At 33.2% G+C, this 16,972-nt stretch overlaps 1 protein-coding gene across 1 annotated transcript; it reads left to right on the top strand.

Annotated features, from left to right (window-relative positions):
- The first annotated feature begins 1,298 nt into the window (after positions 1-1,298).
- On the top strand, positions 1,299-12,070 carry LOC133304607 (probable leucine-rich repeat receptor-like serine/threonine-protein kinase At3g14840). Its single transcript, XM_061504652.1, has 23 exons — positions 1,299-1,465; positions 3,137-3,208; positions 3,303-3,371; positions 3,559-3,630; positions 3,723-3,794; positions 4,295-4,366; positions 4,476-4,547; positions 4,655-4,726; positions 4,817-4,888; positions 5,041-5,112; positions 5,348-5,425; positions 6,353-6,415; positions 6,546-6,611; positions 6,697-6,732; positions 6,855-6,907; positions 8,536-8,915; positions 9,019-9,214; positions 9,302-9,448; positions 10,061-10,179; positions 10,293-10,503; positions 10,642-10,873; positions 11,078-11,228; positions 11,684-12,070. The coding sequence occupies exons 1-23, from the start codon at positions 1,299-1,301 to the stop codon at positions 12,068-12,070; spliced, it is 2,931 nt and encodes a 976-aa protein (XP_061360636.1).
- Positions 12,071-16,972: the final 4,902 nt, after the last annotated feature.

Raw genomic sequence — 16,972 nt, 5'->3', positions numbered from 1 at the left:
TCAATATACATTATAGACTCCACTTTTTTTTATAATTTTTAATTGATTTATTGATTACTTGACTAATCAATCAAGAGTAGATCACAAAAATAATAAAAATTTTCTTTTATTAAGTTTTTAACACAATTGTATATTCAGATTCAAACTCGAAATTATTGATTAAATTAAAATAATTTCAAATTAATTTAGGCTTTAATATTTCTTATGTTACTGAAAATTGGGATATGCATCTGAATTAATATCAGGATCCACGTACAAATCTTAACGTAAATATATTTGCTGCCAAATTTCTCATATACTATTATTGCAGAAGTAACAAACCCATTACTTTATTCACTTAATTGGTAGTAAACTCCATCATTTTACAAAGAGAAGATCTAGCCAGTTTCGCAAAAAACATCTACATAATTAATAGTAATTAATATATTCTATCATGACCAACCTCCTCCTCCTCCTCTTGGATTTCACACCTGTACCTGTGACTTTCTCTTTGATTTGGTTTGTACACTTTACTTCTTTGACTTCATTTTTACCGACTCTAAATTATTACCACTTTGAAATTCAAATCAAATTACCCAACAAAGTCAACTGTATTCTAATACAAGATTATTAGTGCTAAATTAGCAACTTGTGGAATAAAGTTAAGCATACTTACTAAGAAAATGAAAATAACACATATTTCAAGGTTTACAACGTGTATCCCCCTTCACACTTTATCATCATTCTCATATTTAACTAAACTAGCATCTGCTTCAAGAAACCTTAAACTTCTCTTTTTCCACATTTCTATGTGCTCGTGTATATAAAAATACAACCTGGCAATCCTTCAAGTTTAAAGATCTAATTGACTTCTTCTATGCCCTCTTTCTTCTCTCTTTCTTTGAGTCTTTATATTGTTTAAATCTGTCAACAATATTGTATATGTATACAGAAAGTCTCTTTCTCTAGCTGTTCCATTAATTAATTACTCTTTTCACATTCAAACTGATCTCATGTTCAACCCCTGATTGCTTTCAAATCTGAAGCTTTTGTCCTTCCACCCATCATCACGAACATGACTTTCCATCAACTTTTCAATCTTTGGCTTCTTGCTTTTTGTTTGATCTTTTCTTTTGCTAGTGGAGCTACTCTGTTAGAAGATGAAGGTATATATATACATGTATATGTATGCTATATATTTCTCTCTTAATTCTCACCCCAGTGAAAAAGAAAAAATCAATTTGGAAATGCAAAAAAGAAGAATATATATATGGCTGGAGCATTAATTTGATTTTGGTTTTGAATACACAGTGCAAGTTATGAAAGACATAGCTAATACACTTGGGAAGAAGGATTGGGACTTCAGTGTAGATCCATGCAGTGGAAAAAGTAATTGGACTTCATCTGTTCAAGTGCAAGGATTTAAAAATGCTGTAACCTGCAATTGCTCTTTTGCCAATGCCACTATATGCCATGTTGTTAGCATGTAAGTCTCTGATCTCCATATATGTGTGTGTTTGAAAAAGCTCTGCTTTGATTTGTTTTGGTTTCCTTAGCCCTGGGTATGATTTTTTTTTATTTTTTATAGGGATAAGATATTATATCTATTTTTTTTATACTAACTCTACTTACTTCTCTTTAATACCATCATTGTTGTTAAAATCTCGATTTATCACTACGATTTTACGATTTTTTTTATCAAAACGATTTTACTAATATTCTAAACGCTTTTACGTTTTTATGATTTTTTACGATTTTTTTACATTTTACGATTTTTTAATTCCCTTCCGATTTTACTTAAGATCTCAATTTTAACAACATTACGTTATATCATAATTTCAATTAATCTTTATTTTTTTCTTCTTCTCTTGAGATTGTAATTTAACGACGTTGGAAAGGAATAAATAGAGTAAACATGAAAAATCACAATATCGTACCCCTTTCTATATTGCTAAACATAAACCAAACTAATAATTTTTCTGATTAAACCAGAACATAGGTAATGGATAATATTGGTGCACATTAAGCGTACATGAGTAAATTACCACAACTAACATGAGTGATGGGAAATTTACGCGGATTAACAGTGGGTATAATTCCTTACATATATGTCATGTTTTGATGTAAAATTTGATATAATAAAAATGATATAAACTCTTAACAAAGACTAATTAAAATAGAAGAGTGACTCTCATTCATAAATGCACCTTTTATGCTTTAATTTTATTTGCTGTAATCTAAAAATGATAATATTATCATTTAATCATATATTATCATATCGTTAAAAATAGTTTAATTATTAAACTATTTTAATGATGTGATAATACATAATTGAATAATCTTGTAAGTTGTAACACAACAAAGTTAATTCTATATCTTTCATTATTCAGCTACAATATACATCATCTAAAAATAAAGGGATTATTATTTCTCATGTTGTACACACATAAAAGTATGTTGGGCCACAAAATAGGAAGAGAAAAAAAAAACATAGGTCCTACACACTTTTGTGTGTGAGTATAAGATAAAATTATCTCCTACAACATAATAAACACTAATTACAAAAATAAATTATTATCATAATTTACAATGAAGAGAAAGCATACAATTAGAATAATTTTGGTCATATCAGAATTACGCTATGCTTAATTTAGTACTCTTGCTTATATTGTTGGATTTTATAAATATTACAAAGAAGCTCATAGTGATTATTTAAAGATGGTATATATAAAGAAAAAGGCACTGCATGTACCATACTCAAAATTATTTAAAAATTTTTAATTTTGATAAATTTATTATATTAGAACTTCTATATTACCTCTTCAATTCCCAAGCTTTTTCTTAGGCAATTCTCTCTCTCTCTCTCTCTGTTTTTTTTTCCATGTTAATTAAAAAGGGAACGAGAAAATAAATTATAAATGAAAATAATTCAATTAAATGAAAATACATGCAATAAAATAATCTAAAGTTGAAAGTATTAAAAGTTTCATGCTAGATCAATCTACTAATTATCAAAATCAAACAATTAGTCCACTAGTCTTTAGAGAAGGAGAGAGAATGAAGCAACACCACTAAGTTTGCGTGTGTTACACTTGTAATAAAGATTCTCTATTTTTTAGTCATGATTTTAATGTTTGGATTAGTAATCATCGTACAGTGTTCTCAAGTCACAAAATCTTCCGGGCACACTCCCATGGGAACTGGTGAGGTTGCCTTACCTACAAGAAATGTATGTCATTCTGAACCCACACTTGATCAATTAAATTTGCATGAATATGTTATCATCATTCACTTGTTTGATTCTTACTCTTAATGTGGTACAGTGATCTCACACGTAACTATCTTCAAGGTACAATCCCTCCACAATGGGGCTCCATGAATCTTGTCAACATGTACTATCTCACTCACCCTTTCTATAATTTCATGTCATTTTTTTTTTCCTGTTGAGTAATTCCAATTAGTATATGATTCTGACAAATGGGTCTTGTTTTATAACATTTTTAGATTTTTTTTATTAATCTTCTTCTACTGATTTCATGAAATATAATACCAGTTATGCATGTTTCTTAATTGTGGCAGTTCCGTTCTTGGAAACAGACTAACGGGTTCAATCCCAAAAGAACTGGGAAACATCACCACCCTTAAAAGTTTGTAAGTTTGTGGTCATCCATATAGAAATTTTCCCATTTCAATTTTATGAAAATTTCTGAATGAAATTAAAGTTTTGAACTTGAAATGCATAGGGTTCTGGAGTTCAATCAATTATCTGGACAGCTTCCTTCAGAGCTTGGAAATCTTCCCCAGCTTGAAAGACTGTAAGCCCTTTTGGATTACTTGGAATTCACAATTGCTATGCTTTGTTTTATTTGGTTGATTGATTCTTTTGTGTTCATTGATAATTTTTTTTGTTTACATTCTATGCCTTTGATTTGGCTTCTTTAAATTTCTTGCTTAGATAATAAAGGGCAAACCCCTGTTCACAAGGCTCTCGACTTATAAGGGTAGGAGCGAGGGTTGATTATACACATCCTTACTCTTCTATTTTGCAAAGAAACTGTTTTCCAAATTTGAATCCATAACCTTCCAATCACAAGGAGCAACCTTATCTCTGCTCCAAGGCTTGCCCTCCTTGCTTAGATAATAATTGAAGAGAAAATTAATTCCAAATTCATAGATTGATATGGGGTGCTTGTATTTTATAAAAACCTTAGTGTTGACTTTTATGCATTCCAGACTTTACTCAATAACGTTCTCACTACTCTTTAGAGAGTCCTGGTTCCTATGTCTTATACTATAAATTTCAATGTTGCTATAGGCTTCTAACCTCCAACTATTTTACTGGAAATTTACCTGCAACATTTACCAGGCTTACTACATTGAATCACCTGTAAGTGTCCTTCTTTAAATTTTCTTTTATTACACTGAATTACATTCACTATATTGTTGTTTCATATCAAGAGTAACATTTGTTTGTTGCTTACCTTCTTATAATGCAGTCGACTTGGCGATAATCAATTCTCTGGAACTATACCGGATTTCATTCAGAGTTGGACAAGTCTTGAGAGGCTGTGTGAACCGTTCTTTCCTCTAGTGAAGTTTAAATCTTCAATTTTTTTCTAGGTGAATTACATATTATTTATTGGTTTATCAAAGGAATGGTTTTTAATTGTGACAGGGTGATGCAAGCGAGTGGTTTGAGTGGCCCAATTCCTTCTGGAATTTCATTTCTAAAAAATCTCACTGATTTGTAAGTTTGGTGTTTTTGATTGTAGCCAAGGTTTCAGAACTTAATTTGCTCTCATATTGTGTTTCACCATGCTTAAGATATGTTATGCAGGAGAATTAGTGACTTGAAAGGACCAGATTTTCCTTTTCCACAACTTAATGACTTGACAAATATTGAAACACTGTGAGTTAATTGCTTGGATTATTACAATTTCTCATTTTCATTATGTAAGTCAATGCAATAAGGAAATGCTTTTAGCAATGGAAAATAAGAAAGATGAGATGCTAGTGCCTGTTTTCTCTCACAAATTTACATATTGTCTAATTGTTTTGCAGGGTATTGAGAAGTTGCAATCTTATAGGAACGGTTCCTGAATATCTTGGGAAATTGACTAATTTAAAATCATTGTAAGTGGTGCTATATTCGCAATTTTTTAGCATGATTTATATGTATTTAGAACCATTTATAATTGTTGCATTTAGTACTCATATAATTGGTAAAGAATAGCAACATGCTTCTTCTGTTCATTGCATTATAGGGACTAAACGTTTTCATGTTGCTTTTCTGAAACCATTTTTTTCTCTCTTAAATAATACTTAATTCTTGACATAGGTTTTTCTTCTTCTTCTTCTTTTTTTCCAGAGACCTCAGTTTTAACAAATTAAGTGGACAGATTCCGACCATGGGTGTCCTAGAGGGCCCAGAGAGCATCAATATACTGTAAGCAATATTCTTTAGTCCTCAATGTTATTTATGATTTCACCAAAATTACGATATATATTTAAGGGTTTTATGTTTATCATTTAACATAATATAACTTCACTTTCCTACCCACACATTAAAGAGGTGGGGTCCACATGTTTTTCTTTCTCTTTCATCATTCCACTTTCTCTCTCTTTTGATGTGAGAGTTGGAAACAACACTTATATCATGTTACATAACACTAATAAAACCCTATACTTAAAGATAGTTGGGTGGTGTTATTCAATTTCATCTGGTGGCCATGATTCAGTGGGGATTTGCAGTTGAACTACTTGCCCTGGAAATTGTAAAATCCATCAATGAAAGAACGTAGGATTTTGACACTGAAAGTGGTAACCAGACATTTGAATCAGTTAATAAAACCTTTATATCTTTGTTAATGTCATTGATAAGTAGAGAGAAGAGAGCATAGGAGCTAGTTTCTTTCTTAATGTCATCGATCTATGATATAGTCTATATTAAAATAATTACTGATATGCTCAACTCGGCTAAGTCAATAAAAGGATCCTTGGGGACCATACAAATTATCGGGTAATAGGATTTTATTTAGGGTTAAGTGGACGTCCTTTAAAAGGACACAAGTTGTATCATTTTAGTAACTTACACAAAGTCTGACCGATCAGACTTTGTGTAAATCTGAAAAGTTTTTTTTTTTTACTTCACACGTTAGCGATATGACTGGGGGAAGAGGAAAAAAAAAGCAACTTTTCAGATTTACACAAAGTTTAACCGGTCAAACTTTGTGTAAATCACCTAAAAACACACAAGCTTGTGTCCTTTTAAAGGATACCTCTTTTTCCCTTTTATTTACTATTTTTACCACTTTGATGGTTTACCAATAATTGATGAGTTCTATAATTGACTTATTTATATTGTTTTACCTAGATACTTAACAGGAAACCTTTTTGATGGACCACTGCCCGGTTGGATAGATAGACCAGACTACACGTGAGTAAACATTTTTGAATGCTAAATTATTACCCCCCGTTATTAATAGGATTTTTCTGCACCACCAAGTGTTAACATATAGTTGTTTGTTCCATCTTTAATTCTGAATCACATGCATAAATTGATACAGAGATCTCTCATATAACAACTTGAGCATCACACACCCAGAGCAATTGACATGTCAACAGGGAAGCGTGTAAGAATCCTTGCATTTGCATAATTTTTTTGATTTGGCAATTTTAAGAAGCTATCTGAGCCTTTGCATTGACAATGTGCCTTAGGAACTTGTTTGCATCATCTTTGAAGGGAAATAATATGTAAGTTTTATATACTCATGCTAAATTATTTTTATCTTTGTATTTTTTTTTTATGTATATAGCTTATACTAATTATAATGTGACTGTGCTGACTTGATATGCCACCTCCAATATTTTCTCAGGGGAATGGTTCCATGTTTGGGGAACATTCAGTGTCCTAAAAGTAAGTTGATTTGTCATGGATTTCCTACAAACTGTTAAGATCTTTGCTTTGAACCTGTGCACTTTTATTTATTTATTTCTGGGGATGTAGAAGGTGAAAGGGGGAATTATCTTCCCAAAGATTGCCATAGTTATATATCAAGATCTTGTTGTAGGATTCCGAACTTAACGGCTGTAGTAAAAAGATGATAAGAAATTGATGAAATGAAATGTCATATTTATTATAGCACTGAGCGTGCCATTTTATCATTAGTCATTTGAACAACTTCACTGGTAATGATTCTATATGGTCAATTTTCTAGTTCCCCCTTGATTGCCGAGAAATTAGATCTGCATTTTGTGAATGCAGGAAAATAGCAGAGCCACTTACAGTATTAAGGGATTTTATCTTAATTTTGATCACTCTTGTTTTGTGCTTACTGTTCTCTTAGTTGCAAGATTTTCCATCATATGTAACCATGGAGCACTTACATATGATGGAGAACTTAACATTTGCTTCTAAGACTAAGTGTTTCATATCTCTAGGTGTACATGGCACTCATGCTCAACGTTTTTTCTTTGTAGCCTTTATTATTCTTCTGAAAGAGTGTAGATCTTATAACGCAATTTACTATTTTGCTAGTTGTGAATCACATATAACCTATCATCTTCCCACTTATCTATTTCATGAAGCCAGTGCTAATCTTTTAGTAGGGACAATGACCATATTGCCACTTTTTAGGCAAAAATTTATCTGATTGCCACGTCTGAAAATTTTGTTGCCAAAATGCCACGTCACAATCTCGCTGGTCTGACAAGCGGGAATGGACTGGACACATGTCAGCGTCTGAATGGTCAACCATTCTCGCTGGGCTGCCCAGCTAGAATGACAGAATGCTGACACGTGGCAAAAGTACAGACATCCAGAGAATGCCTGTATTTTTGCCACGTGTCAGCATTCTGTCATTCTAGCTGGGCAGCCCAGCGAGAATGGTTGACCATTCAGACGCTGACACGTGTCCAGTCCATTCCCGCTTGTCAGACCAGTGGGAGACTTGGCATTTTGGCGAAAAAAATTTCAGACATGGCAATCACATAAATTTTTATTAAAGGGGTGGCAATATGGTCAATGTCCCCTTTTAGTACTCTCACATCAACTTCTGAATGTCTATGTCATAATGAAAATTAGTAACAAGAAATAACCAATTTCCTATGCCCAGGCTTGTATGAATAAAACAGACTCCCACCCAATGGGTGCAGCTCAGTTGGTTCCTTGGCGCTGAGTTAGTGGGGTTGGACATGTGTTCGATTCCCGCTGAATGCATTCTTGGGGAGGGGGCTGAACCTTTAGCCATCACTGACCCCCGCACTCCGGATTAGCCCCATAGCCGGCTCAAAGAGTCGAAGTTTGTGGGGATACCGGAGGGAGCCAACTCGCCTCAAAGAGGTAATTAGGGTTGGGTAACTCTAAAAAAAAATAAAACAAATTAAACAGACTCCCTTTTTTCCATCCTTAGTTGTCAAAATGAAAAATAAATGGAGGGGTTTGATACAAGAGGATGGAAAAGTAATATTTGTACAGATATCTTTCTTTTTTTATGTAATCTTCTTATTGTGCTTGATTCCTTTTACTGGCTTTTCACCCTTTTCTGGTTGTATCAGCTTGGTACTCTCTCCGGATAAACTGTGGTGGGAAGCTCATAACTTCTAATGGAAGCATGACATATGATGATGATTCACAAGAAGCTGGACCATCAAAATTTCGCCTGAGTGGACCAAACTGGGCATTTAGCAATACTGGTCACTTCTTTGATAGTGGCCTTGTAGACTACTATACCTGGTCTAATAATACAACTAAGCTTGTTATGGACAATGCTGAACTGTATATGGATGCACGTGTTTCTCCCCTTTCTCTCACATATTATGGATTTTGCATGGGAAATGGAAACTACACAATAAATCTCCATTTTGCAGAGATAATGTTCACTGATGATCAAACATATAAGAGCCTTGGAAGGCGTGTATTTGACATATATATTCAGGTGCATGGTTTCATCATTTTACCCTTGTCAACCACATGTTTAATGTTGAAAAATGCCCTTTGAACCATCATGAACCGTTTGTGTTTGGATTGAAGTATTGCAGAGAAAGTTAGTGCTGAAGGATTTCAATATTGCAAAAGAAGCAGGAGGAGTTGGTAAGGCAATCATAAAAAAGTTCACTGCTATTGTGACTAGTAATACCTTGGAGATTCGCTTTTATTGGGCTGGGAAAGGGACAACTGCTATCCCATTTGGATCAGTATATGGTCCTCTTGTATCAGCTATATCAGTTGATCCTGGTCAGTTATACTTCTCTATAGTTCCTTTTCTTCCTTATCACCTTATCTAATATATTTATGCAAATCTCTTATAACATAATCAAGCAGACTTTACACCCCCAGTGGAAAATGGAAGTAGCATACATGTGCGGTCCATTATTGCAATCGTAGTTGCTGGAGCACTTCTTATCATCATGGTATTTGGTATAGCTTGGTGGAGAGGATGTCTAGGACAGAAAGGTTCATTAGAAAGAGGTAAGCACTAAGAAGCTACTATAACTGTCATTATTACCATTTTTAGCTGAAACACTAATGAATTTTCATGAACAAATTGGGATTTTGCAAGCATAGAACTTGAATTTAGAGGTGAAGAGAGGGGGAAGGATCAGTCAAGGTTTGGGAAATCCCTTGAATTTTCATTCACTGTTTTATGTAACTATTTCTTAAGGTTTGGGGTAATTTTGATGTATTAATCGTTGACAATTATATCCGTAAAGGACCAGAATTGTTGTTTACCTTAAAGCCAAAGGTATTAAATCTTGAATCACACTAAATAGTAGCGAGGTTTAAGCACAAAGCTCTATTAATTTAGTTTATAGGCCATTACACTATCAAATAGTAAGTCTTAACTAAGTTGTCACATAAATTTTGCCTCCCCTTTCCCTTGAGCAAAATTTCTGCCTCGGCCAATGTATGAATTTGTTTACGTAACTTATATGTTGCAAACCCCTATAGACAGCATATGGATTTTCTATTAAAGGATGCCATTGTGTCTAGAATAAATTCTATTATGCCAATGCAATAATGTGGAAGTTTCCAAAACGTGATCTCTGATTTTTTTTTTTTTTTATTGGCTTCAACTAACAGAACTAAGGGGTTTAAATCTGCAAACTGGCTTATTTACCTTAAGGCAAATCAAAGCAGCAACTAACAACTTTGATATTGCCTTTAAGATTGGAGAAGGAGGGTTTGGTCCTGTTTACAAGGTATTCTGGACAATCAACAAGAGTTTTGTTTGATTATATTTGAAGGATCTCTTTTTATTGTTACTTCTTTTTAACTTCCCAAAAATAAAATTATACCAATCTTGGAAATGCAGGGTGTTCTTTCAGATGGCACAGTAGTAGCAGTTAAGCAACTTTCTTCTAAATCAAAGCAAGGGAATCGTGAGTTTATCAATGAGATTGGCATGATTTCTGCTTTGCAACACCCTTGTCTAGTTAAGCTCTATGGTTGTTGTATGGAGGGAGATCAGTTGTTACTGATATATGAATACATGGAAAACAATAGCCTTGCCCGTGCTTTGTTTGGTATTATTTTTTTTTTTCTTTGTATTATAGTGTGGCAGTTCTTTCATTAATAAACTACAATCTTGTATACAAAACATATATACATGACCATATGGTTATGTTGTCTAATTTCTATGACAGTTGCAAATGAAACCCAAGGAAAAGGTCAATTGAAGTTGGATTGGTCAACAAGGAAGAGGATTTGTGTTGGTATTGCTAGAGGTTTGGCTTACCTCCATGGAGAATCAAGGCTAAAGATAGTTCACAGGGACATCAAGGCCACTAATGTATTACTGGATAAAGATCTCAATGCAAAGATATCTGATTTTGGTTTGGCCAAGCTTGATGAAGGGGGCTATACCCACATAACCACCAGAGTAGCTGGCACTTAGTGAGTTCTCATATATTAATTTGTTTTTTTTTTTTATGGATTTTTTGTTGAGTAATATTTATTATTTTGTATCCGTAATTGCACTGTAAGGAAAACAATTAAGCTCTATACCGAGGTACCTCACCAAATTTAGTTTAGACCACTTATTATGGCTTTAAAAAATGTACTCTCTAACAGTTAATATATGAATTTTCAATTCTGCAGTGGATATATGGCTCCTGAATATGCAATGCATGGTTATTTGACTGACAAAGCAGATGTTTATAGTTTTGGAATTGTTGCCTTGGAAATTGTTAGTGGGAAGAGCAACACCATGAACTGGCCAAAGGAAGAGTGCTTCTCTCTTGTTGATTGGGTAAACTGAAGCTCTCATGATCTCTTGCTTTCTTGCCAATTTGATTATCCTTTTACATATCTAGGAAGACTATGTTTGTTGTCTAAAAGCTTCATTAAAAATCTCTTTCAATTTTCATCTATTGCCAATTTTGAAGAGCAATACAATTTACTCTTACTGTATTTAGTGAAATCTGCTGTATTTTCCAACAAAGAATCTAAATTAATTGTCATCAATGCTAGCTAGTTTTTAAAAAAAAAATTCTGAGTCTATGATATGACCAATGGTTTCCTTTACAATGTCTTTGGTGCGTAATTGTTTCTTGCCCAACTATAACAGTAAAAAGTGTGATTCCATACTGTACTTCCTACATATTTTATAGATATCTTAGCACCTTAAGTTCAATTGGTTGTTTAATAGTTTCAGTTGAAGATTGATGTTAGAATTAAGTTACTTTTTGTTTTTTGTCTTGCCAGGTGCATCTCTTGAAAGAAAATGGTAATCTAATGAATCTAGTTGATGAAAGGTTGTGTGAAGACTTAAAAAAAGAGGAAGTAATGGTCATGATCAATGTGGCTCTTTTATGCACACATGCTTCTCCAATGCACAGGCCCACCATGTCTTCAGTGGTAAGCATGCTTGAAGGCAAAACTGTTGTTCAAGAGGTGATGCCAGACACAAGCCAGGTATTTCATAGCAAAGAGATTGAGGTGATCCAACAGTATTACAAGAAAAGAGAAAAAAATAAGACCCCTCATACTCAAGAAGAGAGCATCTCAATAGATGAAACTGCAGAATTTATGTCTGATACAGATCTCCATTCCATCAACCTGGATTGTTCTTACTATGAGAAAAGTGATTAGATAATTTATAGAAGCTTCATCATTTTTAATTTTTTTTAATACAATGATGACACTGATATTTGACCTATAATATGGTGCAAACTATTCAAGTCCCTCACTATTAGCCGATTTCTAGGGGCTTAGTGTCATCACTTTTTAAATGATATACATATCTTATACTTTGGCCAGTCTTTCCTTCATATTCCAAGTGATGGCCTTGATCATGCACTGCAATGAGAGATGGAAACACTTGCATGGAAGTTATTTATTGTGTTTCATATCCATTGTAGTATTTTATACTATTGAAGAGGACAAGCTTTATTTGCACATTAAGATGTAGATGTCAAATTATATATAATTAAATTGATATTAAATTCCAATTAAGATAATGACATATGAAGATGAGTAATTCAACAAAAAGTTTGATATAAAAAAAATTATGGAAAAGAGTTGAGCTTGAAGGAAACATCAAGCATGTTCTTTAAAAAGGATCCAATCAATATCTTAATCTGAAAAGATTAAAAACAAAAAACAACTGATAATAAAATAATATTATAATATAATATTACATTTGAGGGTTTGATGTTTTTCATTTTAAATGACATAAATTATGTCATTTTAGGACAGAGATAGATACAAAAAATAAAAATTATGGGAGAGTAAGTGTGTGGGTTTTTTTTTAATTTAAATTTTAAATAAAAATATTATTTTGTGTTTATCTCTCTCTTAAAATGACATAATTTTATGTCATTTAAAATTACAAACATTTTTCCTACATTTGAATATTCCAACACTTTGGAAATAGGAAAACTTACCAATAACTTCAAGATTACACAACTCATATCACTAAAAATTAACTAAACAATTCACACTCGCTGATATTTTTTTGACATGTTCTGTAACTTGGTTAGCTTTATCAAATTTTTAATTATAAATATACATTATATACTGATTACGCAATATTTTCCTAATGCAAAGAATTAAGGTAGTTAGATAAGGTGTACATATATTTTTCAAACAAAGAGGAAACTCTTTAAGGACTAGAAATTATGTACAAGTAATTTTGTCACTTATCAAACACTTTGTTCAGGAGGAAGTTGGGTATTCGGGTGGTATCTGATTACTTTGGCATGACGCAGAACTATAACACACATGATGCATGGATGGTCATGGGAGATTTCAATGCCTATCTTAGTGGAAGTGAGAAAAATGGGGGGTGGAGATCCTAACTGGGGCAGCATGTGTTGTTTTTATTTTTGAATATGTAAGGATTTAATGACAATTAAAATGATTTAAAATTATTGCTTTATGTATTAAATAAAAAATATTATAAAATTCATTTAATTAAAACTATTTCAGCATTTACGAGCATAATAAAGAATATTGTTATATTTTAATTTAAACTCATGATTTAAAGTTATCATTATTAGAATTGTTTCGAATATTGTTATACTAAATGGTGTATTAAATAAAAAAAACTTGTATTGTTTATTATTTAGAATTAATTAACATTAAGTGAAATTTATTTTAATTATTACTTTTTTTTTATATTAGCAAATCTTATAAAACTCAAATTTGTGCCCCCTCATATAACGGGAAAAAAAGTACTTATCTTCTTGATATTTAATTTCGCTTTAATACCAAAAGACTTGGGATACAATCATAAAAGAAAAAGAAGCCTTCAATCAAGATAAGGCGAATGTCATAATTTTCCTTCGCCATAAGGGTTGAAAGTTGAATATTTGACCATAAAGATCCACTTGAATTATAAAAAGGTTTAAGTTTTCTTATGTTGTAGGATTGTAGTAGATAAAAAAAGTAGAGAGAAATTAAATGTGGGTCCCATATTTTATATTAAAAAAGAAAAGAAAAATTAATTGGCACGGAAAACGAATTAGTGTAGGAAAATGATGTACTCTTATGTAGCATAAGAGTATTATTTCCCATTATAAAATAATTTAAAAGAAATGTACGACCATGAAAAGATAGTCATCCTACCTAATATATATCAAATGTAAGCAAAAATAAAATTGGGATTATATGATATTAGAACACTGAAGGTTTTAAGCTTACTTGTTGAAGACATGATTCTTGGTGTCTTGAAAGGAAGATTATTTTGTTCTCCAATATTACCAGTTTGAAGGATTAAGATATTTCTCTGCAATTCACATTACTCCCTATTTAAAACTATTGATGGGGCAAGTTGTGCTTGTTATAATGAAAAGAAACCTAGCCAAACTTATTAGTTCTAAATCCCTTTCCAATCAGGTGCCTATGGATTAAGCCTATATTGTTACTCATACTAATCAGTGTTACAGATATCTAAGCTCAAACAAAAGGATCACTCAATTACGCTAGTTTTATATCACACCTCATATAAATCATGACTTAACCCATTTTTATTAAAATAAGAAAAATGAATATTATTGATTGCCACACTCGATAATTACAAAATTTCTAACAATGTATGTGTAGTTCTGTAACACCCCGTGTATACCCGGTTTGTTAACATGTCATCGCATTAAGCCACGCTTAATTAAAAATGCGGAATATCTTTTTTTTTCAATTATGACATCATTATGCTTACCAAGTTGAATTACTTAATTCATTTCCAAAACATTTCCTGTATATGAATGCAATTAGACAACTAGATACATTGAATAACCTCATATATAACTAAGTGAGTATCTAAGTCATGGATCTACAACACGTAGTCTGGATAATATCCTAATACCTTATACATCCCCAATAAACTCAAACAAAACAGAACCCAATGTGGCATGGACAATCTCCATGCTCACCAAATAGAACAACATAGCCAACAGAGTCTCACAACAAATAACATGATAATAAAAGTAAAGCATGTCAGCATCCAATCATAACAGTATAAGCAGCAATGTCTAACTCAGCTTCGGCCTCCTGCCGCCCGAGGTCTCAACCCCTGAGTTACCTGAACCTAAAATATGTGTCCCAAATGTGGGGTGAGATCTCTAAACAGAAATCTTAGTAAGGCAAGGGGTCCTCAAGATCTTTCCACCCCAAGCTCACTTACATGTGCAATATAAGTTCAAAAGCAGGTATGTGATATAAGTTCCAAAATCAGTATAATGCATCAGATAACCATGTCATGTGTGTCAAGATATTCTACTGGCCAGAGAAATGCAGGATATACGTCTATTTCCGACAATCAGTGCAAGACGCCACTTGCACCCACCCACAGAATCACCATATTGTATGACGCCACATACTCAGGTTTTCTGTCTAGATGGAACAACACATGCATATTATAAGGCCCTTACACTTAACCGTTCAAAAGCATTCCAATCATCAAAGCATGAAAAAACATCATGCATATAAACCATTTCCCCATGGGGTATGGTGGAACCAACAAATGGCTAAACCGAGGACACGAAAGCTTACCTTGCAAGCTAACTATCCAAGCCAAGAGTCCACACAAGCTCAAAGTCCACAAACAGAAAGATCACAATCTGTTTTAGACCAACAATCATATCAATATTCATACTCTACAAGCATACGACATAAAGACAACGCATTTCCTTTACGTTTCATATCTTTAGGATTCTCACAAAGCCATAAGCCCTTAATCACTTAGATTCTGACTTAGATTAATTAATACAGAAGTTCCCATTGACCAATCATGGGTCCACAAACCCAAAATATCATTCTGTATGAACAGTACCGTTACTGTCCTCGAAAACCCAAAATATCCGGATATCTGTCGGGGTCATATCCGGATATTTCGCGACAGAATGCAGTTTCTGCATTTCGCGAGATATCACTTCCAAGGTTGGGTTTTTAACCCATTACTACGTCCAAGCATGCATTTTTATACCCATTTAGGTTCATGTTCTGGTTGGTTACTTGTTTAACTCATTAACATGCCAAGACTCAACTTTTAATCAACTGAAACTCATGATCAAGGTTGGTGAAGCTTACCCAAGGTTCAAAACTCAGAAAATGTTGCTCTTGGAGCTCACTAAACAGCTCCAAAGGTTCTGACTTTGAAGGTGAACGAAAATGGCACACCACAAAGGTTCTTTCTCTTCAAAGGTCACACCTTGAAGCTCAAAATGCTACCTCAAAGGCTCTCATAACTCCAACCACAAAGTCAGCCCCCTACACCTCACACTCAGTAGCTTGAACTCAGAAAAATGAAGTCTCACTCACTCACAAGGCCACTTCACACTATCTCAAGATGCAAAGGTGAAGGTTTAATGGATGAAAAGGTCTCTTTGCTCACAAAAATGGAGGAGAAGAGAAGGTGACAAGCTTGGGAGGCAACCAGCTTCAGAAAGAAGGCGCAACATGCAATAAAATCTGACCTAGGGACATATGCCCTCATATTTATAGGGGTATCAATTTTAATCACACTGTATTAGCGCTAATAGCTACGCTTAGCATTTTAATTCCAAACTCAGGATTCTGAACCTACTCATTTTTCTAAGATTTATCAAATTTTTATTTTATTTTTTGCAGTACATTTCTGGCACGCGCTTTTACATAGCCAGTATCAGTTCTGGCACTAGTTCTCTTTATTTCGACTTGAAACTTGTTTTACAAGTCTTAGAAACTTGTTTTACACTCTGATATGCATCCAACATATATAAGATTTTAAGCCAAAAAGAGAAAGAATCTTGATAAATCTTGGATAAAAAGGGCTAGAAATTTTATTAAATTGATAAATCTCAATCAGATATCTTGTCACTAATTTTTTTATATTTTTGTAGGAAAAAGTACAAGAAAGGGGCCCAATTGAGCAGCAGAGAAAAAGACAATATTTGGATCAGAGGAGATTGAAATCAAGAGATATGATCAAGATTTGAATCAGACTATATCAGGAAAGATTGGACCCAAGATATACAATGAAGATTTGATCAAGATTTCTGAGCAAGGCACAAACTC

The sequence above is a fragment of the Gastrolobium bilobum genome, unplaced genomic scaffold (assembly GCF_033153095.1).
Source record: "Gastrolobium bilobum isolate Gb01-03AN ecotype WA unplaced genomic scaffold, APGP_CSIRO_Gbil_v1 utg3593, whole genome shotgun sequence".
Lineage (NCBI taxonomy): Eukaryota > Viridiplantae > Streptophyta > Magnoliopsida > Fabales > Fabaceae > Gastrolobium > Gastrolobium bilobum.
Note: the sequence above shows the minus strand (reverse complement) of the source record. Positions and strands in the feature narration are given on the sequence as shown.